Below are 26,642 nucleotides of genomic sequence, written 5' to 3'. Positions count from 1 at the left end.
AACAAAATATATTGGTTTCCTTGGTGTACTCATGATTACCCCCATGTAACTTATCACTGACTTCCAATAAATTCTAACTTTTTACACCTGCCTGCTTCATTTAAAGTCCCAACACCCAGTCCTCCTGTTTGTTTCAATTAGATAGGGATGGAGACAATTGACCTTACCCGGTCACCGCCTCATTTAAAATCCCAACGTTTTCTCTTTTCTTCTAAAAAGTCTTCCACAGCAGGCTAACATGTCTAAAGGTAGAACAGTGTAAACAGTGTCATGCGAATCACAGACTATATAAATGCTTGGCCCCAGGCTTCCCTTCATACCTTTTCTGACTCTGGGTGTTTCTCCTCAGCTTGTCCACTACTGTCTTAACAACCAAAGAAATGCAAACTGCACAAAATATTGCCTACTTTGATGAAAAAGAGGATTTTTCATGTGTGGTCTCCATTTATTTGGATACCATATAAATGAGAATGTAGTATAGAACACATGCAAATGTTTTCATATAGGAGATGTGACTCTCTAAAATTTTAGGAGGGGGCACAATTAGGTCAATATGCAGTGGCGGCTGATGCTCAAAATTTTTGGGGGGGCACAAACAAACTGAAAAATTCTGAAAAAAACCCCATCAAGTGCAGCCTCACTGTACCATCAATCGCAGCTACTGTGGCATCAAACGCAGCCACTCTGCCCATCAATTGCTGCCACTGTACTATAAAGCGCAGTCACTGTGCCATCAAACTCAGCCACTGTGCCATCAAACTCAGCCACTCTGCCCATCAAACGCAGCCACTGTGCCCATCAAACGCAGCCACTGTGCGCATCAAACGCAGCCAATGTGCCATATCAAATGCTCCCTCTCTGAAACAATGAATACAACTCTCCATATGCAATGCATATATTAGTACTTTACAGTTAAACTGACTTTTATATGACAGGATTCATGTAACTATTATACTGTTCTTTATAATATTTAACAATATACTGTATGTCAATTAACAGACAAGTGTTAGCTTCCATGAGTTACCTATCCTACCACAGTTCTGTAAATTTGTAAAATAATGGGGTCCTGTTTTATTCATTCATTTTCTAAGTTAAAAATTTAAGTATGCAGTCTAGACACAGGTTATTAATTATTTGTGTTGATTTTTTTTTATTCCAGGTGGGTACTTTCTAGAACAATGAAGGAAGATACTGATGAAGACATTGCCAAATATGATGGTAAGCTATATATATATATATATATATATAGTGTGTGTATGTGTGTATATATATATATATATATATATATATATATGTGTGTGTGTATATACAGTATTTTACAAAAGTGAGTACACCTCTCACATTTTTGTAAATATTTTATTATATATTTTCATGTCACAACACTGAAGAAATGACACTTTGCTACAATGTAAAGTAGGGAGTGTACAGCTTGTATAACAGTGTAAATTTGCTATCCTCTCATAATAACTCAACACACAGCCATTAATGTCTAAACTTCTGGCAACAAGTGAGTACACCGCTAAGTGAAAATGTCCAAATTGGCCCCAATTATGCATTTTCCCTCCCCGGTGTCATGTGACTTGGCAGGTATGAATGGGGAGCAGGTGTGTTAAATTTGGTGTTATCGCTCTCATTCACTCATACTGGTCACTGGAAGTTCAACATGGCACCTCATGGCAAAGAACACTCTAAGGATCTGAAAAAAAAGAATTGTTGCTCTACATAAAGATGGCCTAGGCTATAAGAAGATTGACAAGACCCTGAAACTGAGCTGCAGCACAGTGGCCAAGACAATAGAGTGGTTTATCCAGACAGGTTCCACTCAGAACAGGCCTCACCATGATCGACCAAAGAAGATGAGTGCACAGGCTCAGCATCATATCCAGAGGTTGTCTTTGGGAAATAGATGTATGAGTGCTGCCAGCATCGCTGCAGAGGTTGAAGGGGTGGGGGGGTCAGCCAGTCAGTGCTCAGACCATACACTGCACACTGCATCAAATTGGTCTGCAAGGCTGCCGTCCCAGAAGGAAGCCTCTTCTAAAGATGATGCGCAAGAAAACCTTCAAACAGTTTGTTGAAGACAAGCAAACTAAGCACATGGATTACTGGAGCCATGTCCTGAGGTATGATGAAACAAAGATAAAAAATATTTGGTTCAAATGGTGTCAGGCATGTGTGGCGGCAACCAGGCGAGGAGTACAAAAACAAGTGGTCTTGTCTACAGTCAAGCATAGTGGTGGGCGTGTCATGGTCTCGGGCTGCATGAATGCTGCCGGCACTGGGGAGCTATAGTTCATTGAGGGAACCATGAATGCCAACATGTACTGTGACATACTGAAGCAGAGCATGATCCCCTCCCTTCATAGGCTGGGCCGCACGGTAGTATTCCAACAAGATAACGACCCCAAACACACCGCCAAAACGACCACTGCCTTGCTAAAGAAGCTGGGGGTAAAGGTGATGGCCTGGTTGAGCATGTCTCCAGACCTAAACCCTATTGAGCATCTGTGGGGCATCCTTAAATGGAAGGTGGAGGAGCGCAAGGTCTCTAACATCCACTAGCTCCGTGATGTTGTCATGGAGGAGTGGAAGAGGACTCCAGTGGTAACCTGGGAAGCTCTGGTGAACTCTATGCCCAAGAGGGTTAAGGCAGTGCTGGACAATAAAGGTGGCCACACAAAATATTGACACTTTGGGCCAAATTTGGACATTTTCACTTAGGGGTGTACTCACTTTTGTTGCCAGCAGTTTAGACAATAATGGCTGTGTTGGGTTATTTTGAGGGGACGGAAAATTTACACTGTTATACAAGCTGTACACTCACTACTTGTGTCATTTCTTCAGTGTTGTCACATGAAAAGATGAATATTTACAAAAATGTAAGGGGTGTACTCACTTTTGTGAGATACTGTGTGTGTATGTATATATATATATATATATATATATATATATATATATATATATATATATATATATATATATATATATATATACATACATACACACCAATGGGCCATTAACAATATGACAAGACAACACTGACAAGTAAAGTGAATAACATTGATTATCTATATGCTGTACTCATATAAACACAGTGATTTAGATGCCCATGTGAATGAGTAGAGATGGCCTTGTGGTTTGCCCGGCAGTCGGTTTGCTGCAAATTTTGGTCGTTCGCGATTTGCCAAACCGACGGACTTCTAGCGCTGTTCACGCGGTGGACGTATGCGTTTACCTTGTGAAGAACTTTGAGGTACAGGACAGCCAATTGAGACATTTCAGCACATGGACAATTGGACATACCTCCTACCTTATAAATAGACCTGATCTGGCGGCCATTTTACATTCTGTCTTTTGTCAGTGTAGGGAAAGGACGCTGTGTGGAGCAGGGACAGTCAGTTTAATCACTAGCTATTACTATTAGGTCCACAAAATACCTTTTAAGGACTGATATAGGTGTACAGTATATAGGGTTGTAATACACTTAGAATATACTTTCTTTCAAATATACAAAGTATATTATGGTGCACTGCTGACTGCTGTGCTGCTGACCGATTCTGCAGCTGTCTTTTGTCAGTGTAGGGAAAGGATGCTGTGTGGAGCAGGGACAGTCAGTTTAATCACTAGCTATTACTATTAGGTCCACAAAGGTCCTTTTAAGGACTGGTATAGGTGTACAGTATATAGGGTATGTATAATATACTTTCTTTCAAATATACTAAGTATATTATGGTGCACTGCTGACTGCTGTGCTGCTGAGTGCTGACCGATTCTGCAGCTGTCTTTTATCAGTGTAGGGACTGAGGGACAGTTTGGTGTTTTGGAGCAGGGACAGTCTGCAAATCACTAGCTACTAGGTCCACAAAGGTCCTTTTAAGGACTGGTATAGGTGTACAGTATATAGGGTTGTACACGTATAATATACTTTCTTTCAAATATAGAAAGCATATTATAGTGCACTGCACGGCTGTGCTGCTGACCGATTCTGCAGCTGTCGTTTCTCAGTGTAGGGAGGGACAGTTTGGTGTTTGGAGCAGGGACAGTCTGCAATTCACTAGCTACTATTAGGTCCACAAAGGTCCTTTTAAGGACTGGTATAGGTGTACTATTTGGTGTGCAGTATATAGGGGTGTAATACACGTATAAAATACTTGCAAATATAGAAAGCATAGTATAATACATTTCCACTGTGCAGCATTGTGACTGCTAAGCAGTTCTGCAGCGATACTATAAAGAGCAACAAGCTTGAGCCAAAGTGGCAAATTGCAGAAGGTGCGTTTGATTATGTCAAAGGACTTGGTTGAGTGGCTCACTCAGCCTTACTCTTCTGCACCCTCCTCATCCCCTCGATCTGCACGCTCTCCTTCACTCTCTGCTGTGTGCACCCCCAAAGACACTACCACCAAAACCACCACCACCACCATATACCCTCCGCTTGAGTCACAGGAATTATTTTCTGATCCATCACAAGACATTGCCCTATGCGCAGCCACTCTTGGCATTGGATCAGGAAAAGGAGGTGCAACAACCGCCACTCAGCAGTCTGACGACAGTACCCAGATCAGCCCAAGGAGGAGGTTGGTCCCCGGTGTTGCTGCCTACTCCGAGATCTCTAATCATAGCGGTGGGGAAGGTGACGTCGATGATGACGTGTCTAGTGATGTCACGTGGGTGCCCACAAGAGAGGAAGAGGAGGGGAGTTCAGAGGGAGATATGGACCAGCAGATAGGGCGGAGAAGCAGGCGGAACTTACATTACACAGGAGGGACAAACCAGACTGCTAATGTATCAGGAGCGAGGCATCAACCATGTACGGTCACATCTGGTGCTCCCAGGACGCCGGCACATGGCTCCGCAGTGTGGGCTTTTTTTTAACGTGTCCGCTGATGACAATAGTGTTGGCATCTGCAATCTTTGCAGTCAACGCATAAGTCACGGTAAGCCCAACACTCACCTAGGGACGACCGCCTTAAGAAGGCACATGAGCTGCCATCACCGAGCCCAGTGGGAGCAACGGAACACACAAAGCCACACTCCAGGCTCTCACCGTCCAGCCTCATCTTCTACTTCTACTTCTCCTTCTCCTCTCTCCTCACAATTGTCCTCCACAGCACCTTCCATCATGCCGTCCTCACGTTTTACTGGAAAAAGGCAGGCTTCCATGGGCCAAATGTTCGAGCGTAAAAAAATGATGACGCCGGATAACCCTCTTGCCCAACGGTTGATGGCTGGCTTGTCAGAACTGATAGCCCGCCAACTACTGCCAAAGAAATTGGTGGACTTGGAGGCCTTTCGAAAATTTGTGGCCATTGGAACACCACAATGGATGGTCCCAGGAAGGAAGTATTTCTCACAGAAGGGCATCCCAGAGCTATATGGCCATGTTCAGCGGCAAGTGAATGTATCTCTGGCACACAGTGTCGGTGCCAAGATACATCTGACCACAGACACATGGTCTAGCAAACACAGGCAGGGAAAGTATATCACTTTCACTGCCCACTGGGTGAACCTTCTGATGGCCGTCAAGCATGTAACCCGTGGCACCCGTGTAGATTTGGTTTTACTGCCACAGATTGCATGCAGGCCTGCCTCTTCTTCTCCTCCTCCTACTCCATCCTCCTCTCTCCTCATCGGCTGACTCCTCCTTTTCCGCTGCTAGCGTCTCTTCCTCTGCACCGCCCAAGATCCCCAGAACCTATTCGGCATGCCAGGTGAGACATTGCCATGCTGTGCTGCGTCTGTTGTGCCTGGAAGCCAAGAGCCACACTGGCCCTGAATTCCTTTCAGCTTTGCGTTCACAGGCAGATCAGTGGCTAACACCGCTCAATTTGACAGTTGGTAAAGTGGTGTGTGACAACGGTGCCAATCTGCTCAGCGCATTGAAACAGGGCAAAATTACACACGTGTCATGCATGGCACATGTCTTAAACTTAGTCGTGCAGCGATTCGTTGTCAAATACCCTGGGGTCCAGGACATCTTGCGGCAGGCAAGGAAAATCTCGGCCCATTTCAGAAGATCTTACTCGGCCATGGCTCGCCTTGCTGACATTCAGTGGCGACACAATCTGCCGGTCAGACGTCTTATTTGCGATTGCCCGACGTGATGGAACTCAACCTTCTATATGCTTGATAGGCTGCTCCAGCAGAAACGTGAAGTTAACGACTACCTGTACGAACTCTGCGGCAGAACAGGTTCTGGGAGCTTGGTTTTTTTCACCGTGCCAGTGGCTGCTTATGCGTGACGCATGCAGACTTCTGCGGCCATTTGATGAGATCACCAAACTGGTCAGTCGCAGCCATGGCGCCATCAGTGACATCGTACCTTACGCCTTCTTTATGGAGCGTGCATTGCATCGTGTCATTGATCAAGCCGTGGAGGAGCAGGAGCAGGAAGATGAGGAAGTCGCAATGCTCACTTAACAGGGACCCCCGTATAAAAAGCATAAAGGTCAAGGACCAGTACTGGGTGGCAACGGACTTAGACCCCCGGTACAAACACAAAATGGCGGAAATGTTACCACCATCACAGAGGGCTGTCAGAATGGAGCACTTACAGGGCTTGCTTCCAGAAATGCTGTATTCTACTTTTGCGTGCGCTGGCAGAGGAGGAATTCCCACTCCCAGAGAAAGAGTTGCGGGTACCAATCCAACAGCGCCTGCAAGAAGAGGGCGGTTTGAAGATGTGTTGGTGAATTCTGATATGAGGTCATTCTTTCAGCCGACCCATCGACAGGTGTCATCCTGATCCAGCATCAGGGAACGCCTAGACCGACAGGTGTCCGACTACATCGGGTTAACGGGCGATGTGGACGTTCTGAGAAGGGATGAACCCATGGACTAATGGGTGGGCAGGCTTGACCTCTGGCCAGAGCTTGCCCGATTTGCAATGGAACTGTTGGCTTGCCCCTCGTCCAGTGTCCTGTCCGAAAGGACGTTCAGCGCAGCAGGGGGGGTCGTGACCGATAAGCGCACTCGCCTAGCTCACGACAGTGTTGACTACCTCACATTTATAAAAATGAATGAGGCATGGATCTCGGAGGAATTCAACACATGTGACCAGTAGACCTTGTATATGCATAACTCTATAAACGATTTATTTAATCTAGCACATAGACCTTTTTTCTACCTTTGGCTCACTTCCTTGTACAAAAAAAGCACACCGTACTATATGCCCGTACCCTCCTGTTTGAAGAGGTTGAGTGGTATCATATTTTTGGGTCCCGCAGCGAGTTGCTGGTATCAGTGCTGGTGTCAGTACTCTCTATCTCGGTGCTGGTGTGGTGTCAGTGCTCTCTATCTCGGTGCTGGTGTCAGTGCTCCCTATCTCGGTGCTGGTGTGGTGTCAGTGCTCTCACGGTGCTGGTGTCAGTGCTTTCTATCACGGTGCTGGTGTCAGTGCTCTCTCTCTATCTCGGTGCTGGTGTCAGTGCTTTCTATCACGGTGCTGGTGTCAGTGCTCTCTATCACGGTGCTGGTGTCAGTGCTCTTTCTCTATCTCGGTGTTGGTGTCAGTGCTCTCTCTCTGTCTCGGTGCTGGTGTGTTGTCAGTGCTCTCTATCTCGGTGCTGGTGTGGTCTCAGTGCTCTCTATCACGGTGCTGGTGTCAGTGCTCTCTAGCCACGGTGCTGGTGTCAGTGCTCTCTATCTCGGTGCTGGTGTCAGTGATCTCTATCACGGTGTTGGTGTCAGTGCTCTCTATCACGGTGCTGGTGTGGTGTCAGTGCTCTCTATCACGGTGCTGGTGTCAGTGCTCTCTATCACGGTGCTGGTGTCAGTGCTCTCTATATCGGTGCTGGTGTCAGTGCTCTCTATATCGGTGCTGGTGTCAGTGCTCTCTATCTCGGTGCTGGTGTCAGTGCTCTCTATCACGGTGCTGGTGTCAGTGCTCAGTCTCTATCGTGGTGCTGGTTTCAGACAGTGAGGGAGATAGCAGCAGAGAAGCCAATCAGCAGGTAGTGCCAGCACCATGGCTGAGGATCAGCACTCGACTGGCACCTCCGGACCACCACAGTGGAGCCCTGCATAGGTGGGGGTAAGGGCTGGGCAGAGGGAGGGGCTCAAGCACAGGTTGGCACACTGGGACACTGGCACAGGACTGCGCTGCCCTGACTGTGGCACTGATCATCCCCTGCACCCCCTTCATAGCCTGCCCTGACCTTGCCTCTCCTCCATGGCCTTCACGCGCTCCTGAATTGTCAAAATTTCACAGATAAAAAAAGAATGCTTGTCGTTGTCGATCCCAGATTCACGTAATACTTGTTGTTATGTCAGTGTCCATGTTGTGGGACTATGTGTGCACAGCTAGTAAGTATTTTGTGGCTTAAAATATGACCTGGAGGTTTTTAAGGTTCGCCTGCCATTAAAGTCAATGGGGTCCGCGTTCGCGAAACGTCCCATCAGAAGTTTGTCCATCACTATGAGTGAGCTCTAAAGTAGCTTGATGCAGCTTAGAATGGAGTCAAATGCAGGTCAGAAGGACTTCAACTTCAGATAGGGTTGTCACCCCGGCTTGTAAAAATTTTACCAATGTAATAGGGAAACAACCAGAAGGCCAGACCCTAACTGTTAGTGAACTCTGACTGATCTCAGAAGCATCTCCAGCTGATACAAAATGCAGTGGAATGATTCTGAAACCTGCTACATTTGTCCATTGGCAGAAGTCCAAATCTTGATGACACAGACCCTTTGAACATTTGGAGTGGAAATATGTGTTCCTTGTAGCCAGTCAGTACATATTAGTATATAGAAATAACAGTGCAGATTATTCATGTGAGGTTCTTTTAATTGATATTGTACTGCATATCTTTGTTAATACTGAAGATGCACAGCAGATGCTGATCTTCAGTAGTATATAAGTCCATCACGTACCGCGCTTCTTCCCAAATGTGCCACATGTGCGCAAGGCCATTAGCATTTATCTGAGCATGACCACGTACAGCCATTCGCTTGTATTGGTGGCTGTACATGGCACATGCAGCATCTAGGGTGCCAGATAGGGATTTTAAGCTAGGCTATATAAGCTAGGGATTTTACTCCTCAGCACACAGGATTTGTTAAACTTAGGCTTAATGTACACGGGACAACCTCTCCTGAATGATTTAACTTGACAGATAGTAACTCACGTTTAAAACATCCATTTTGCCGTGTTTACATGCCGCATTTACCCGCGTTTGCATTTAGAAATATATATATATATTTTTTTTTTTTTCAAAATAGCCAAAAATGAAAAACGCCTGTGTAGCGCAGGCTCCCGAAGAGCATATGTTTTTCTCTATTTAACGTTACTAGAACCGCAGTTTGGTTTTGGGTTTAATTATACCAAATTATGGTTTCAGTACCAGTCTAGCTGGATTGCACTGTGTTCTGCTTGGGCATAGGTGGCGCTGTCATCTCTGGCAGGTGTGAGAACGCAGTTCAGCTGGGTGCATTGAGTGCCATTCTTTCTCAGAACCAACCCAGTGGGCGTATCAATTCCGAGTCTCGGGGCTGGCAAGCCCGAGGCAGAGTAACTGGAGGGAGGATTCGGAGGTGGTTCAGTGCCGTCTCATCTGTGGAGAGGCCCAGCAGCTGAGGAAGCAACCTGGGGAGGACTCTTCGGGGGAAGGCCACGCTGGAGGCTGGCTTCTCAGAAAGAGCCTGGAGGCTTAGTTGAAAGACCACAAGTGAATTTACACTCGTACTTTATCGCCGGGTCGGCTGCAAGATACTGGTACCGTATGAGGGTTCTCTAAGTTTTGTCTATATCCTTCAGTTACTACAAGTGTTTTACAACAAGTCTGTGGCAGAGAATTTACTACAAGTGTTCTACAACAAGTCTGTGGCAGAGACTTTACTACAAGTGTTCTACAACAAGTCTGTGGCAGAGACTTTTTTTCAAACGTTCCATATGCAAGTCTGTGGCAGAGGCTTCGCTTTATCTGAACACTCTATCGGCTGCTAGGCCTAGTGAGAGGAGGTCTATCCGATAGCGGTGAGGATCCAGTTGTGAATGGCTTTTCTCTGGATTGTTATAGTGAGAGACTTCCTACTTTGAATAAGTTCCAAGAGTACCTGAACTTTCTACCTGAAACCCTTATTGAGAGACTGTGTTTTGTCTACTCCTTTTTGCAAATAAAAATCCCAAAAGTGGATCCAGTGTCAGTCTCTACAATTCTTTGGGCCATCAACCTCAGGAAACCCCTAGACACACACGAGGTCAAGAAGGTAATGGTAAGCCCAATAACATCAGTAGCTCCTTCGGGGGTCAGTGCTACATCTGTAAACGAAACGCGGCTAAACGCAAGCTTTTGGCCGTGTTTAGAAGCGCTTGGCACTTGAAATGCCTCTAAACTCAGCATCTGAACTAATTTCTTTGCTTTCCAAAAAAAGGCCTCTAAACTCAACCAAAAAGCCTAAAAACTACATTAAACGAACCTGTGTACATGTGCACATAAGATAACATTGGATGAGTTCAGGGGCAGCTGAAAAAAGCAGCCAACTGCCTCTGAACATCCGTTTACCAGCAGCAGTGTACGTGAGGCCTTAATGTGCATGAGGCTGTAATAACAGTGTAGAGAGGCTTTTGGCGCCAGGGGACTGGAGTATGAGTGTATATTTTCTCTGTACAAAGGAAACAGATAAATGTAGAAAGTCTACCAGTGGAAAGGGAAGTAGGCTTTCATTTGAAGGTTATAGTCCACTGTACAAATACAATCCAACCATACAATATTTATACAATCAACTTTAAATTCACCAAAATTATGTAATATTGCATAAGCCCCCAACGAGGGACACCTAAAGTATGTAGGCATAGGAAACATCCCCTGACTACTACCTTTATACTGGTTTTTTAAATTTACAAATGCAGCAATTTAGAAATTGGATGAAAGGTTTAGTACTTGGAAACACTTTTTGAAAGATTTATACAACTATATTGATCAGGCCAAAATAAGGGACAAATGAGGAAGAAAGAGAGACTTTTTTCCAAATCAGGGACAGTTAGGAGCTATGATATTAGGACATATAAAAACTATGCAATAAATCTGTATCCAGTCACGTAGGCTCTTGCACTGCATAGTTATTGATAGATCTGTAGGAGATTATATAGTAACGTGTATGATGAGCTTTACACTGAGAACAAGAGGAGGGATGCAGATGGAGAAACCTATACCGCAATTTCTTTTTTTGCAAATGTGTTTCTGCAAAGTTTTTCTTTTCTCAGGAACATCTTGCTGTTGAAATAATATAATGACAATGTTATGGTTATAATGGATGCATATATGTTTAATGTAGTAAAACACTTGCACATCCTGCTATATTACCAGGCTGCTACTATAACCCCTCTAAAGAATGTCTTGCTGCATAACTACGGCTATATCTTACTATAGCAACACAGCAAAACAAATCCTGTCATGGTAACACATGCTAACAATGCATTCTACTCTTGTGCTGTATTGAAATAATTTTCATTATACACTCTGAAGAAATTATACTTTGTCACAATGTAAAGTAGTGAGTGTATAGCTTGTATAACAGTGTAAATTTGCTGAAATGTAGTTCCAAAACATCTAGGGTGCCAAGATTCGCCATCACTGCCCTAGGGTTAGATAAATGCCAGATGGCAGATATACATATACAGTATAAAAAGCACATCGCCAAACATGAAGGTGTCTGTCACTAACTAGTCACATATGTACTGTACCGCAAGGAGAGTTTGTTTCACATAAAGGTGCAGTATATTTAGAAGAAGATAATAGCCTGTACACTGCTTTACTCAAGTCTTGCTTTTACAACAACTTGAATCCAGTAAAAATCTACTTTAAAGAATTCCAGATATGGATATGTTCTACATAGTTACTTTGATCCAGCTTGGAACAATGTACCTATGTGTGTGCCATACCTGCATGATGTGTGCCCCTGGAAGCTGTCGTGTCAGTAAATTTCAATCTGGTTGGTTGGCAACACTGTTCTAGAGGTATCAACCAGGTATGGAATATACATAGTTACATTGGTCTGAGCTGGACCAATGCAACTACTGGTATATAGAAATATCCATACCTGGAATTCTACATAGCTGGTACATAACAGACACTGACCTGAGGTAAGCTGTATCAAACCAAGGTACGTAGGCTCATCATTTTAAATGTGTATTTTACATCATAAATCTAATCTAAATGGCATTAAATAGTATTTAACAGTTTTGGTCTTTTAATAGACAAACCCCCCTAAAAGTATATATATATATATATATATATATATATATATATATTAAAGAGGAAGTAAACCCTGAAGCAGCTACAAATAGCTGCTACTTTAAAAAAAAAAAGAGGTCCTTACCAGTGCCTAGGGGTCCAGTGCTTTCTTCCCACAGCCGGTTCTTCTTAGCCCTTGTACACACGGTCGGATATTCCGATGGACAATGTCCGATAGGACCGTGTTATCGGATAATCCGACCGTGTGTGGGCTCCATCGGACTGTTTCTGTCGGAGTATCCGACGGACCAAGTTTTCCAGCTGGGCTATAAAATTTGATCCAATTGTGTATAGAGAATTCCGATCGGACAAAGTGCCACGCATGCTCAGATCAAATTCCTAGACCAAAGCTATTGGCTACTAGCCTGAACATAGTCCCATCGTAATGAAATTACGTCATCACGTTCTGAACGATCGGATTTTCCGACAACTTTGTCCGACCGTGTGTATGCAACAGTTTCCGATAAAAAATCAGTCGGACAAAATCCAACGGATTTGGTTGTCAAAATGTCCGACCGTGTGTACAAGGACTTAGCCCCTGGGCACGCGGTCGGAAATTCCGATGGAAAAGGTCCGATCGGACCATGTTGTCGGATAATCCGGCCGTATGTGGGCTACATCAGACTTTTTCCGTCGGAATGTCCGACCAACAAAGTTTGAGAGCTGGATATAAAATTTTCCGACAACATGATCTGATCGGACTTTGTTCGATTGTTTGTAGAGAATTCCGATCGGACAGATCAAATTACGAGACCAAAGCTATTGGCTACTAGCCGCAACATAGTCCTGTCGCAATGAACGAACGTCATCACGTTCCGAACGATCGGATTTTCCGACAACTTTGTTGACACCAGTTTCGGACAAAATCCGTCTGAAAAAATCAGACGGATTTTGTTGTCGGAATGTCCAACCGTGTGTACAAGGGCTTAGGGTCTCCAGAGCCACCATATTGGATATGGGAGCCTATTGTGACTTCCTTAGGAATTTCAGCCAGCTATCCACACTGCGCATGTGCAAGATTTTGGATAGAGTAAGGAAGGGTTATAACCTCTGTCACTTTGTGTCCCATTGGGGAGATTCCCCTTCACTTCCTGTCCCATAGTATAGTATAGCAGTAAACAGGACAAATAGAGAGGGTAAATCTTCCTAATAGAAACACAGGCTCTCTATTTATCCTGGTGATCATTGTAATTAAGACAAAGAAGCACTGGGAATATTTTTTCTTTATAGAAGGTGAAAGCTTCAAGTGGTATTTCTACTCGCTTTAGTAAGACTTCTTATTTCCTGTTGTGCATCCAGGACAAAACAGAACATTTACAATTCTAGTTATTTTAATCTATGCTAGTCATTTTTCTTTATTTAGGTGAGTGGAAAGTGGAAGAGCTAAAAGAAAACAAGCTATCTGGAGATTTAGGCCTTGTCCTAAAGTCCACAGCCAGACACCATGCCATTTCATCCAAGCTCTATAAACCTTTCACCTTCGAAGACAAACCTCTGATTGTCCAGTAAGTGTCCTCTCTCTTTCCTCTGTGTAGTAATTTCCCATGTGTATCTTTTTTACTGTTTGCATCACAATGTTTGTTTGCTGAAAATTGTGCCATAACGTACCCCACCAAGCTATAAAAAACAGAAAAGTGTAGGCAGAAAAAGACCAAGAGAACCAAGTCTTCTCCCTTTTTTAACATTTTGTTTTTACTTTTGTGTATAGATCTATTTTTAATCTAAGCATAATTATTCCCAGTAAACCTTTTTCCCTTTTATGGAAGTAATAATAAGAACACTGTAATTTGTAGCTTTTAATATAGTTTTATATAATATGGCTTTCATATATTTGTTAAAATATATTAAAATAAGATAATATATACTTATACTGTTAGATCCCTCAGGACCCCATTGTTCACATTAAAGGAAAAGTACAGCCAAAGCTTGTTTGGCTGTACTTCTCCTGTAGATTACTGGAGTGCAGTTTGTTCTGCACTCCTGTGACCTGTTTTCAGCAGAAGCCCGCTGTCCGCTGACATTACAGAGCCAGTCCAGGCTCTGTAAAGGTCGCGACCATGGAGTCAGGATCCACCCAAAAGCCTGGACTGGCACTCTGCTCAGTGTTTCAGCGTCTCAGCGAGCCTGAGCCAGTCTCTCCCGCCCCTTCCACAGCCCAGCGATCTAGTGAGCGTTGGGAGGCAGAGCAGAGAGCTGGTGACTGACAGTCACCAGCTCTCTGCTCACGGAGCTGTGAGAACTGAGCGATTGGCAGTGTCTGATCGCTCGGTTCTCAGTGTTAGAGGTGCCAGGGGACAGATGCAGCATTGGACTGATGCTGCATCCATCTAGGTAAGTATAATTCTGAAAAAAAAATCTCTTTTAAGTTATGCTATAAGTTAGGCTATGTGCAAAGTACATTGAGGAGACTAAAGTTAGATAGAAGCTGATTGGTTGTCTTGCACATCTGCCCCAAATTCTGTTTGCTGCAGTTTTGATAAATCCCCATATTAACCTTTAACTACAATGAAAACTGCTTAACTTCTATAACTTTACAGTATATTTGGCTTTGGGAGGTTAATGGGAGGTTAATGCACATCATTGCTTTCTGCGCTATATAATTAATAAAAGCCTGTGCCTAGGTACAGTTATTTAAAAAAAAAGTGGACTGCCCGGTTTAATGTTTGCAATCCCCAAACAATGAACTCTTCTTTGTTCCCTTTTGATCAGTTAAATATACGGTTGAAACTGTTTTGCTACTTTTCATCTATAAGCCCTGGTTGACGCACTTTAAAAAAACGCAGGGCTGCCATTCATTCTTAATGGCATCCTCTACACATCTAAAAATGCATGGTGCAAAAGTACCATCCGATTTCCCGGACGCTGTGTTTTCAAAATGGTGCAGGAACATTTTTCCTGCATGAAACGCAAGTAAATGAATGGGCTGCCGTGACCACGCAAACACGGCCTGCAGAGCCAAACTAGTGTGAAACGCGCCTAAGTGCAGATAGAACCTGTTGATCCTGCCAGATGCTCTGTGCTTGTTCTGCACTCTTATCAGTTAGTATTGTTCCCACTTCTGTTTGTGAATTACTGGACACATCTATTTTATAAAAATGATGAGAGGGGAAAGTGTTCTGTAGTCGTAACACTTTATCCAAGGGTTCCTCCATCAAAATGAGCATTATCACCCTAGGGTAGGAAGTGTAATACTGGCAAGAGCACTGGGCAGTGGCGGCTGGTGGTATATTTAAACAATGCACCCACAGCCAATCCCTTCCCCCCCTCCCGGTCTTTTGGGCGGGTCGATCACCAGCTCCGCACTTACCCATCTATCAGGCAGCTCTTCCTCCAGGCGATGTTTTTCCCTGCGTCTCAGCTTCTTCCACATCACAGCATCTCCTCCTCCCTTCTCCTCCTAGATGGCCAAATGGATTGGTTCTCCATTCGGCCAACCAGGTGAGGGGTCTCCTGACCCTCTTCCTTAATGGCTGAGAGGAGAATTAGGAAGACATTGGAGAAAATGTATTCACTATTGTTACACAACTGGGTGGGTTCGGGGCACAGTGCTCTGTCCCCCGAGCCCACCCTTTTTTGGAGCCTATTAGAGCCTATGGCTCTATTTGAAAAAAAAAACAAAAAACATTGGAATCCATGCGTTTGGCACCCTGCATGTAGATTAGTGGGCATTACAGGCCGCCACTGTCACTGGGTGAAAAAAAAGGGATAATAAAAGCTTGATTTGAAAAAGTAAACTAATGCAAAACATCTAGGGACTGGTAAGAAGAAATATATTAGTTTTGTTCTAGGGTTTACATTTGCTTTAATGAGCTCCTAAATGATAGGCCATTTGCCATCTAATCAGAATTCATCTTCTACTGACCTACCAGCGAAAATTAAAATTTTGAGCAGTTGTCAGTTACTTCACAATGCACATTACTTGTATTCATTACCTTTCATTATCCTATATGTCGTACTATATTGTGCATTATCATAGACAGAGCTATTTCTTGTTATCTGTTTATATTTTATTTTTACCCAGGTATGAGGTGAATTTTCAGGACAGCATTGATTGTGGAGGGGCATATATGAAGCTCCTCTCCCATTCGAGCAGTTTGAATCTGGTGTGTGAGTTGATCTTATTTTGTTTTATTATTTACTCCAAATGTAAAGCTAAAAGTAGGGAAATCATGTAATTGCACAACTGGTGGCCATGGAAAATACTTTAAGTATTGCAGCTATTCGGGGATAGTGTTGAACCAGCACTCTGTAACCATTCATTTTCACCTGCTCTTATGTAGATGATTGTGCTGAGTCTGCCAAAATACAGCTGGTCATACACTAATCGAAAATCGGCTGGTTCAGCAGGGGCTGGATGAGGGGCAATCCCCACTCTACATAAGTCGATCAATTGATGGAAAACTTTTGTCGATCAGCAGCTGTTGATCAGTGTGTTATGACAGTGCTGGATCCTGCTGGGAGAATAAAATGTTCCAGCGGGTGGGGTATTCATTCATCCACCTTATTTTTGTTGACAGAGGAATCCGAGAGCTGAATGAAATAAATCTAGCAGCATACGGCCACTGCCACTTTACTGTCCCATCTTTATGATCAGCCCCCTAAGTGTCTCTGGGTGAGAGGAAAGCATTACCAGGCTTCCAATGTAGGTGGGCAGATCCAAGTTGAACTGCATAGACCAGCTTCCCAAAGTATGATAACACTTTCACAATTCAAAATGTGGATGCTTTTCATCCAAAACTACTGGTCCAAGGTGGACCAATATAATTATAAAAATATCCATACCTGGAATTCATCTTTGAAACTGCACATTTTTGTGCATTTATGTGTGTTTTGTTATAGCGTTTGAGGGTCAGGTGTTTTTGTATTAGCCTATAGAAAACAGTATCACTTGTTGCTGTGGGGTGGCGACAGATTAAAAATGCATGACAGAATAGGATTTTTATAATAGCTTACCTGTAAAATCCTTTTCTTGGAGTACATCATGGGACATAGAGCCTTAAGTAATTACTTAATGGGTTATAGGCCACCTTCAGGTGATGGACACTGGTATACCCAATCCAGGAAGTTCACTTCCTATATAACCCCTCCTCCTTCCAGGAGCACATCCGTTTTTGTAACAAAGCAATATATTTAAATCCCCAAAAGAGGGGAGGGAACTCTGTGTCCCATGATGCACTCCAAGAAAAGGATTTTATAGGTAAGCTGTTATAACAATCCTATTTTCTTTATCATACATCACGGGACACAAGGCCTTAAGTAATTATTTAAAGGAACGTCCCATAGCAATGCCACTTGAGGGGAGGGAGACACAACCCGGAGGGTATCCCCAGACTTGAGGACCTCTAATGCTGCCTGCAGCACACTGTGCCCCAAGGCGATATCCCCATACCTCCTTACATCCACCTGATAACATTTTGTGAATGTATGCACTGAAGACCAAGTTGCGGCCTTACAGATCTGAGCCATGGAGGCCTGGTGATGCACTGCCCAAGAAGCACTAACTGCCCTTAACTTGAAAAGGGGGGAATCTTTCCCCTTAGATTATAAATTTGAATTTTAAACTTGCTGAATCCACTTAGCGACAGTGGATTTCGACACTGTCTGTCCTTTCTTAGGACCCTCTGGCAGAATAAATAAAACATCAGTCTTACGAATCTGAGAAGTTGTCTTTAAATAGATTTTCACTGCTCTCATCACATCAAGACAATGTAGTAATTTTGTGCAATTCGTTTTGTAACGAATCGAAATTCGGCCGAATTTTGCATCTTTCGGACATTCGGATGCATACGAATGTCCGAATAAAAAAATAACGAATAACAACGAATAACAACGAATACGAATGAATTCGACATGATTTGGTAATTCTTTAAAGATCTAATGAAACAAAAGGTCAGCTCAAAGTAAATCTTATAGTCCAATCAGCTAATTAATTTTGTGCCGGAGGATGGATTACTGGCAAAGTGCATTCCTGAGAACTGAGTTAGAAGGGGGTTGTATTGTATTTGAGCCGAGGAGAAGAGACATTGTCATTGTGTGTGTTAAAAGATTCTATAAACAAACGACTTTCCAAACTACAAATCATTATCAAGAATGTCTATACATACATAAATAGCGAATTTCAACAAATACGAACAAATGAATTCGACACTCTACGAATAATAACGAATTATCCAAAAACGTATTAACGTAACATAACGAATATAACAGAACCAAATGATGTATTTTACGAATGACAACGAACCGAAACTAAACAACATTTTCTGTTGTGCACAAGTCTACAATGTAGTGACTTCTCTTCCCTGGAACATGGTTTTGGAAAAAACGAGGGAAGGACATTATCTTGGTTCAGGTGAAAACCTGAAACCACGTTTGGCAAAAAGTCTGGACAAGGGCATAACACCACTCTGTCCTCATGAATAATCAAATATGGCTCTTTACAAGGAAGAGCAGCCAATTCCGAAACTCTCCTTGCTGAGGATATAGCAACCAAAAATACAGACTTTGTTGTATTGGTTTAAATGGTTGTTTTTGTAACACAGACAAAACTAAGTTCAAGTCCCAAGGGTTCAAGGGAGGTTTGACTGGTGGATTAAGCCGCATCACCCCTTGCATAAAACCCCGGACTAAAGAATGTGTAGAAAGCGGTCTTAGAAATAAGACCGATAAAGCTGAGACTTGGGCTTTAATAGTACTCAAAGCCAATTTCATCTCTACCCCTAATTGTAGAAAGGCAAGAATTCTGCCTATGATATATCTCAGAGGGTGTCAAACCTTGGATTCACACCAGGAAACATAAGCCCTCCAGACCCTATATTATATAGTTCTGGAAGGTGGCTTCCCTGCATTAATCAGGGTAGAGATAACTGACCCAGAAAGCCCACGTTTCTTCAGAATGTGGCTTTCAATAGCCAAGCCGTTCAATTTAGAGACCGTAAGGTAGGATGGAATATTGATCACTGTGAGAGCAGATCTGGATGTAGTGGGAGGGACCATGGACCCTCCACTACCATCTTTACGATTTCTGCATACCATGACCTTCAGGGCCATGCTGGTGCTACCAGAGTTACTGGCTTTCTTTCCAGCTTGATCCTGCAAAGAAGTAGAGGCAGCAACTGAATAGTTGGAAATCCATAGATCAGTGAAAACTGATCCCACAGGGTCACTAACGCATGTGTTCCGCATGCGAGTGGATCCTTTGCTCTGGCCACACAGTTGACTAACTTCATGTTGAACCTGGACGCTAGAAGATCTAGAATATGGTTCACCCCTCTCTGCGCTGAGAGACTCTTGGTGCCCCCTTGGTGATTGATATAGGCCACAGCTGTGGCATTGTCGGATTGGATCCTGACAGGACAATCCGTAACCTGGAAGTCCAGGCCTTTAGAGCCAAACGCACTGCCCAAATCTCTAGGATATTGATGGGCAAGGTTCTTTTGGCTCTTGACCATTGTTCCTGGACAGTCGTATTTTCTAGTACTGCTCTCCAGCATGAAGGCTGGCATCTGCCGTTACCACTTTCCAGATAACTGGTCTGAAGGAGTTTCATTTCATCAGATTCTGGGTTAGTAACCACCAACTGAGGCTTTGGGACACCTTTGGGGACAGCCACATTGGCGAGTCTAAAACTTGAATCGTTTTGTTCCAAGTAGACAGGATACTGTTTTGCAACAGTCTTGAATGGAACTGGACATAGGGAATCGCTTCGAATGAAGCCACCATGGTTCCTAGCAACCTCATGCAAAGTCGAATGGGGGGATTGCCTTTTGACCTGACTATCCGCACCAGCTCTCTTATGGAGTTGATCTTTGCCTGATGCAAGAACACCTTTTCCTGGGCTGTGTCTAAGATCAGACCCAAGTACTCCAGCCTTTTTAGCAGTATTAAGAAATATTTCTCTAGGTTGATAATCCACGACAGGTCTATTAGCAATAGATCGTCTAGGTATGCCAAACTGTTATGTCCTGTGCCCTTAACCTGGCTAGAGGTGGGGCCATGACTTTTGTAAACACCCAGGGTGCTGTAGCTAGCCCAAAGGGCAGAGCTACAAACTGGAAATGCTGCTGTTCTAACTCGAACCGCAGAAACCTTTGGTAAGCGGGAAATATAGGAACATGCAGATATGTGTCCCTGATGTTGATAGATGTCAGAAGTTCTCCTCCCTGTAGGATAGAAACTACTGACCTGATCGTCTCCATGCGAAAGGAGCAGATCTTCAGGAACTGATTTCAATTTTTTAGATCTAGAATGGGTCTGACATCTCCATTTGGTTTTGGTACCATAAAAAGATTTGAATAAAACCCCAAACCTTTCTCTTTTGTGGGGATCTGTATGATTACCCCTTGAGATATTTATCGGTCTAGTGCCTGAAACAGAGATTGTCTTTTCTCTGGATCTTTGGGAACACTTGACCTCAGGAAACGAGACAGTGGAAAGTCCTGAAATTCCAGCTTGTACTCCAGCTTTACTGTGGAGATGACCCATCTGTCCTGAATTTCCTCTTGCCAGACTTCTGAAAACTGCAGAAGTCTTCCCCCCACCTCGGTGAGGGGGGGTGCCTCTTCATGATGAGGCTTTAGGATTCTGTTTTGCAGGTTTCTGGTCCCAGGACTTCTTTTGAGCCTGGGACTGACCTTGAGGTTTTCCTCTAGAGTCTGACAGCGGAGGCCTTCACCACTGCCTGGAGGCGCAAGCCCCTAGTGAAGGAGAAAGCGTGTTTATACTTTCTTTTGACTGGCAAAATAGTACTTTTCCCACTAGAAATTGTTTGAATATATTTGTCCAAATCTTCCCCAAATAGCCGCTCCCCATGGAAAGGGAACCCAGTTAGGAGGTTTTTACATGGTGTTTTGGCTGACCAATTTTTTAATCACAGGATTCTATGCATATGTACTAGCATAAGCGTAAGGCAGGACGCCTGGTGAATAGGATCTTTAATGGCATCTATGGCAAAGCATAATGCTTTTGGTAGTTCAGCCAATCCCGGGCTTGTTGTGCAGGAACCTCTTTAAGGGCCTGTCTAAATTGGTCCTTTAGGGATTGACAGATGCCTATTGCAGCACCTGCCAAGGAAAAAGCTGATTTTAACAGGAATTGAAATATTTTTATCTGTTGGATCCTTAAGCATGTGTGCATTGTCTACTGGGCAAGTTAGGCTTTTATCCACACTGGAAATTGCAGCGTCAACTACTGGTACTTTCCATTTTTGGGTGAATTTCTCCTCCATGGGATAGAGAACTGAAAATCTCTTTGGAGGGAGGAAATGCTTATCCGGGTGATCCCATTCAGCAAAAACAAGCTGTTCTAGTAATTATTAAGTATAAAGCTACAAAGAACAAACAATATACACTTCTCTAGTTACATAGCCACCAGGTGGGTGTACATGGTTTAGGTGGTATCTATCTAGTGTAAGGGTTAAAGGGCTGTCCAGCCATCTGTCCCATATTTTGTGAAAGGTTTTGGTCTTTTTCCGTATCTCAAATGTGAGTTTGTATAAAGGTATCGAGTCATTAACCAGTTTTAACCAAAGGGATTTTAGGGGTATCTATGATCCTTTCCAGGACAATAGTATGGTTTTTCTCGCATTGAAATGATGGATACGAATAATAGGATTTTTATATACAGCTTACCTGCAAAATCCTTTTCTTGAGAGTACATCACGGGACACAGGAGCTTCATTACATAGTGGTTATATAGTCACCTCTGGTGATTGGACACTGGTTAACCCCAATTAAGGAGAATTCCTCCCCTATATAACCCCTCCCATATGGGAGGCACCTCAGTTTTGTAGCAAAGCAATAGGAAACCACGTAAAACCCAAGAGGGGCGGGAGCCCTGTGTCCCGTGATGTACTCTCAAGAAAAGGATTTTACAGGTAAGCTGTATATAAAAATCCTATTTTCTTGATCATACATCACGGGACACAGGAGCTCATTACATAGTGGGATGTCCCAAAGCAATGCTCAGATTGAGGGGAGGGAGACACAGATCATAATTATAGACCGCCATGGGCCGTAGGACCTAAACTGCAGCCTGCAGTACACTGCGCCCAAAGGCGATATCCTCTTGCCCTCTGACATCCACCTGATAGAATCTGGTGAATGTGTGGACTGATGACCAAGTTGCAGCCTTACAGATCTGAGCCAGGGAGGTCTGATGATGCACTGCCCAAGAGGCACTTACAGCCCTAGTAGAGTGCGCTTTCACTTGAAAAGGAGGGATTTTCCCTCTAACACTATAGGCCTGAGAAATAATCTGTCTGATCCACCTTGAGAGAGTGGATTTTGATGCCGCCTGGCCCTTCCTAGGGCCTTCCGGCAAAATAAATAAGCAATCAGTTTTCCTTATCTGAGCCGTTGCTTGAAGATAGATACTGATTTACCTAACCACATCCAAAGTGTGCAAAGATTCTTCTTCTGCGGACTGTGGGTCCGGAAAAAAGGATGGTAGGATTATATCTTGATTCAAATGGAATCCCGAAACCACCTTAGGTAGAAAGGACTTGTTGGGGCGCATGACCACCCGGTCCTTATGAACAATTAGATACGGCTCTTTGCTGGAGAGAGCTGCTAGTTCTGACACTCTTCTAGCTGTGGAAATGGCTACCAAGAAAACCAATTTTTTGGTCAAAAGAACTAATGAAGCCAGATGCAAAGGTTCAAAAGATTGCCCCTGCAAAGCCGAGAGAACCAAATTTAGATCCCATGGGCATACCGGAGGTTTGACTGGCGGCCTTATCCGCATAGCCCCCTGGATGAAAGCCCGCACCAGGGAATGCGATGCAAGTGGCTTCTGAAAAAACACTGACAAGGCCGAAATCTGCACCTTGATAGTGCTTACGGCCAAATTCACTTCTAGGCCTGACTGGAGAAAGGCCAAGATTCTGCTAATGACATACTTTCTAGGATGCCATTCCCTGAGTTCACACCAGGAAACATATGCCCTCCAGATTTTGTAGTAAATAAGCCTGGAGGCCGGCTTTCTGGCATTAACCAGAGTAGAAAGGGCTGGCCCCGAAAGCCCACGGTCTCTCAGAATGTGGGTCTCAGCAGCCAAACCGTCGTCAAATTCAGACTGTGTAAAGCAGGATGGTAGATTGGACCCTGTGAGAGCAGATCTGGCCAGAGAGGGAGGATCCATGGCCTGCCTACTGCCAACTTCATGATCTCTGCGTACCACGGTCGCCTGGGCCAAGCCGGGGCTACCAAAAGGACCGACTTTGTTTCCCTCTTGACTCTTCCCAGGAACCGCGACAGAAGTGGGTACGGGGGGAAGGCATAAATCAGATTGTACTGATCCCAGGGAACTGTCAGGGCATCTGACCCCTGAGCAAGTGTATCTCTTGTTCTTGATACGAATTTGTCCAGTTTTCTGTTGAACCTGGACGCAAACAGATCTACGTCTGGAGTACCCCACCTGCGACATATGTCCAAAAACACGTCGGGGTGCAGAGCCCATTCTCCTGGGCACAACTGCTGGCGGCTCAGAAAATCCGCCTGCCAATTTTCCACTACTGGAATGAAGACTGCAGAAAGGCATGGAACATGCTTTTCTTCCCAGACAAGTATGCGATTCACCTCTTTTTGCACTACCAGACTCCTGGTACCGCCCTGGTGATTGATATAGGCCACTGCTGTGGCATTGTCGGACTGAACCCGAACAGGGAGACCCCGTAGTCTGGAAGACCAGCTTATGAGAGCCATATAAACTGCCCGGATCTCCAAGACATTTATGGGCAATAGCTTCTCGATCGCAGACTATTTCCCCTGCGAGCACGTCTCCTCTAACATTGCTCCCCAGCCTGTCAGGCTGGCATCTGTCGTAAAAACCTTCCATGGAAGAGGAAGAAAGGTTTTGCCTTTCAGCAAATTCTCGGTTTGTAACCACCAGACGAGACTCCTGCGTGTCCCTGGGGATAGACGCATAGGAAGATCCAAGGATTGGGGCTTCCTGTTCCAGGCCGCAAGGATGCATCTTTGCTGAGGCCTTGAGTGGAACTGGGCAAATGGAACGGCCTCAAAGGAGGCGACCATTTTTCCTAACAGTCTCATGCATAACCGAATGGGGGAAGATCTCCTGCCCAGAATTAGGCGCACCAGATCCCCGATGGCCAAGGCTTTTGGCCTTGGAAGAAACACCTTGCCCTGAGCGGTATCGATAAACATACCCAGGTATTCCAACCTGGTAGCAGGCTGTAGGGATGACTTTTCAAGGTTTATAATCCAACCTATACGTTCCAGGTGTTCTAGTGTTCTGGAAACCATACCATGTACATCAATGTGATTGACCTGGAAAAACACCAAGGCAAGCACTAACAGCGCTTGTACTGCTTACTGGTGGAATTACCAGTTTCCTGTTTCCGCCGTGCAGTTCGTTTAAATTAAATGCATTATTATTTTCCTAATAATCATTAACAAAACTTTAGGAGCTTACAAACATACAAAGAGGAAAAACATATATATAAGAAACACAGTCCCGTATTATTCAGTCCAACATCAAATTGTAACGGAGTCCTTCGCACTCTTTGTGCGTGATTATAGTTTATATCATACAGTCTGTCTTCCCATGTGTGTTGATATACAAAGGTGGAATCCTACACCTTCACCAGATTTTCACCTCCGTGTGTGTCCACTCAAATGGCCGCTTACCAGACATTAATATCTTTAGAGCCTATCTCTGCTGTGCAGGGTCCCACTGTGTATTCCTGTGTCCTCCGTTTGGATCTCACTCATTAGATGCGGACATGAAAAAAATGCAAGGGGTCTAATATAGCGTAGTATCGTTTATTAATGGTAATACCCTTCTACCCCCTTACATAATGCGCTTACTTGAAACAGTTTCTATTAAAAACATATAAAATGTGGACTCCCTCTGAAGACGTAATCACGAAACCCATCAGGGCGTGGTCACGCGAGCAGTGAGGGTGAACAGCAGCGGACAAGGACCCGGGTCTCCACACGCAGGCTACGACGTACGAGGGTTCTCAGCCTGACGCTTGTCTGGTACAGCTGACATCCACGTTTTATATGTTTTTAATAGAAACTGTTTCAAGTAAGCGCATTATGTAAGGGTATTAGTGCTTGCCTTGGTGTTTTTCCAGGTCAATCACATTGATGTATATGGTATAGTTTTTATTTTTATAATAGCGGCTGAGATATTGAGCTTTAACCCCAGGTGGGAACAGGTTGATCACATACATGAGCGCTGGGGGCAGGTGCATGCACACTAATTACTGAGTGGATACTCCTGCATAATACTTGTAGTGTTCTGGAAACACTGTGGTTCAGGAACGCTACTGTTTTCTCCATGAGAAGCAAGTCGTCTAGATAAGCCATGAAGGCTATACCCTGAGCTCTTAGGTTTGCCAAGAGAGGCTCCAGAATCTTTGTAAAAGACTCGAGGGGCCGTAGCGAGCCCGAACGGCAAGGCCACAAATTGAAAATGGCGCCGCTCTACCGCGAACCTTAGATACCTTTGGTGTGCGGGAAATATTGGCACATGGAGATATGCATCCTTGATGTCTATTGATGCCATAAACTCTCCCCCTTGCAGGGAGGAGACCACAGTGCGAATTGACTGCATTCGGAAGGACCGGATGCGTAGAAACCGGTTCAGATCCTTCAGATCCAGGATAGGTCTGACACTTCCATTTGGCTTCGGAACCCTGTTCTTTTGGGTCCACTTCTACTATCACCCCTTGGGATAGTAAGTGATCTAAGGCCAGAAATAGAGGTTTTTGCTTTACTGGATTCCTGGGGATCCTTGACCTTAGAAAGCGAGAAGGTGGAATCTCCTGAAATTCTAGCTTGTAGCCCAGAGATACCGAAGAGATCACCCACTTGTCCCGGATCTCTTCCCGCCAGGCTTCCGCAAACTGCTGAAGCCTTCCCCCCACTCGGCCGAGCGGGGGCGCCCCTTCACAAGGAAGCTTTTGGGCTCTGCTTGGCAGGCTTCCGCCCCCAAGTCTTTTTCTGCCCTTGGGCCCGGCCCTGAGCCTTTCCTGTAGAGGAGGGTTGAGAAGGCCGTCGCCACTGCTTAGAGCTTGATGCTCCGGGAGAGAGAGAACGCCTAAATGACGGACGTTTGCTCTTTTTGACTGGAAGGAGAGTAGATTTACCCCCTGAAATTTTTTGGACAAATTTGTCTAATTCTTCTCCAAACAGACATTCCCCTTTAAACGGGAACCCAATCAAATGCTTCTTGCACGATAGCTCAGCTGCCCAATTCTTTAGCCATAGGGCCCTTCACATGTGTACTAACAGGAGAGATAAACGAGATGCTTGTTGGACATAATCCAAAATCGCATCAATCATAAAACACAGAATTTGAGGTATTTCTGCATAATTCTCCACTTCCTCACTGGGAAGGAGGCCAAGCATCCGCTTAACCTGTTCCTTGAGGAACTGACACAACCCC

At 44.3% G+C, this 26,642-nt stretch overlaps 1 protein-coding gene across 1 annotated transcript in view; it reads left to right on the top strand.

Annotated features, from left to right (window-relative positions):
• The window catches only part of CLGN (calmegin), a 104,217-nt gene that overhangs the window by 26,178 nt on the left and 51,397 nt on the right, over window positions 1–26,642 (top strand). The window contains exons 4-6 of the mRNA XM_077476937.1: window positions 1,160–1,218; window positions 13,594–13,735; window positions 16,252–16,333. Coding sequence (XP_077333063.1) covers window positions 1,160–1,218; window positions 13,594–13,735; window positions 16,252–16,333 — 283 coding nt within the window. The remainder of the gene's footprint in view (window positions 1–1,159; window positions 1,219–13,593; window positions 13,736–16,251; window positions 16,334–26,642) is intronic.

This window comes from Lithobates pipiens, unplaced genomic scaffold (assembly GCF_037356315.1).
Source record: "Lithobates pipiens isolate NorthernLeopardFrog02 unplaced genomic scaffold, aLitPip1_a1.2 Scaffold_13, whole genome shotgun sequence".
NCBI lineage: Eukaryota > Metazoa > Chordata > Amphibia > Anura > Ranidae > Lithobates > Lithobates pipiens.
Note: the sequence above shows the minus strand (reverse complement) of the source record. Positions and strands in the feature narration are given on the sequence as shown.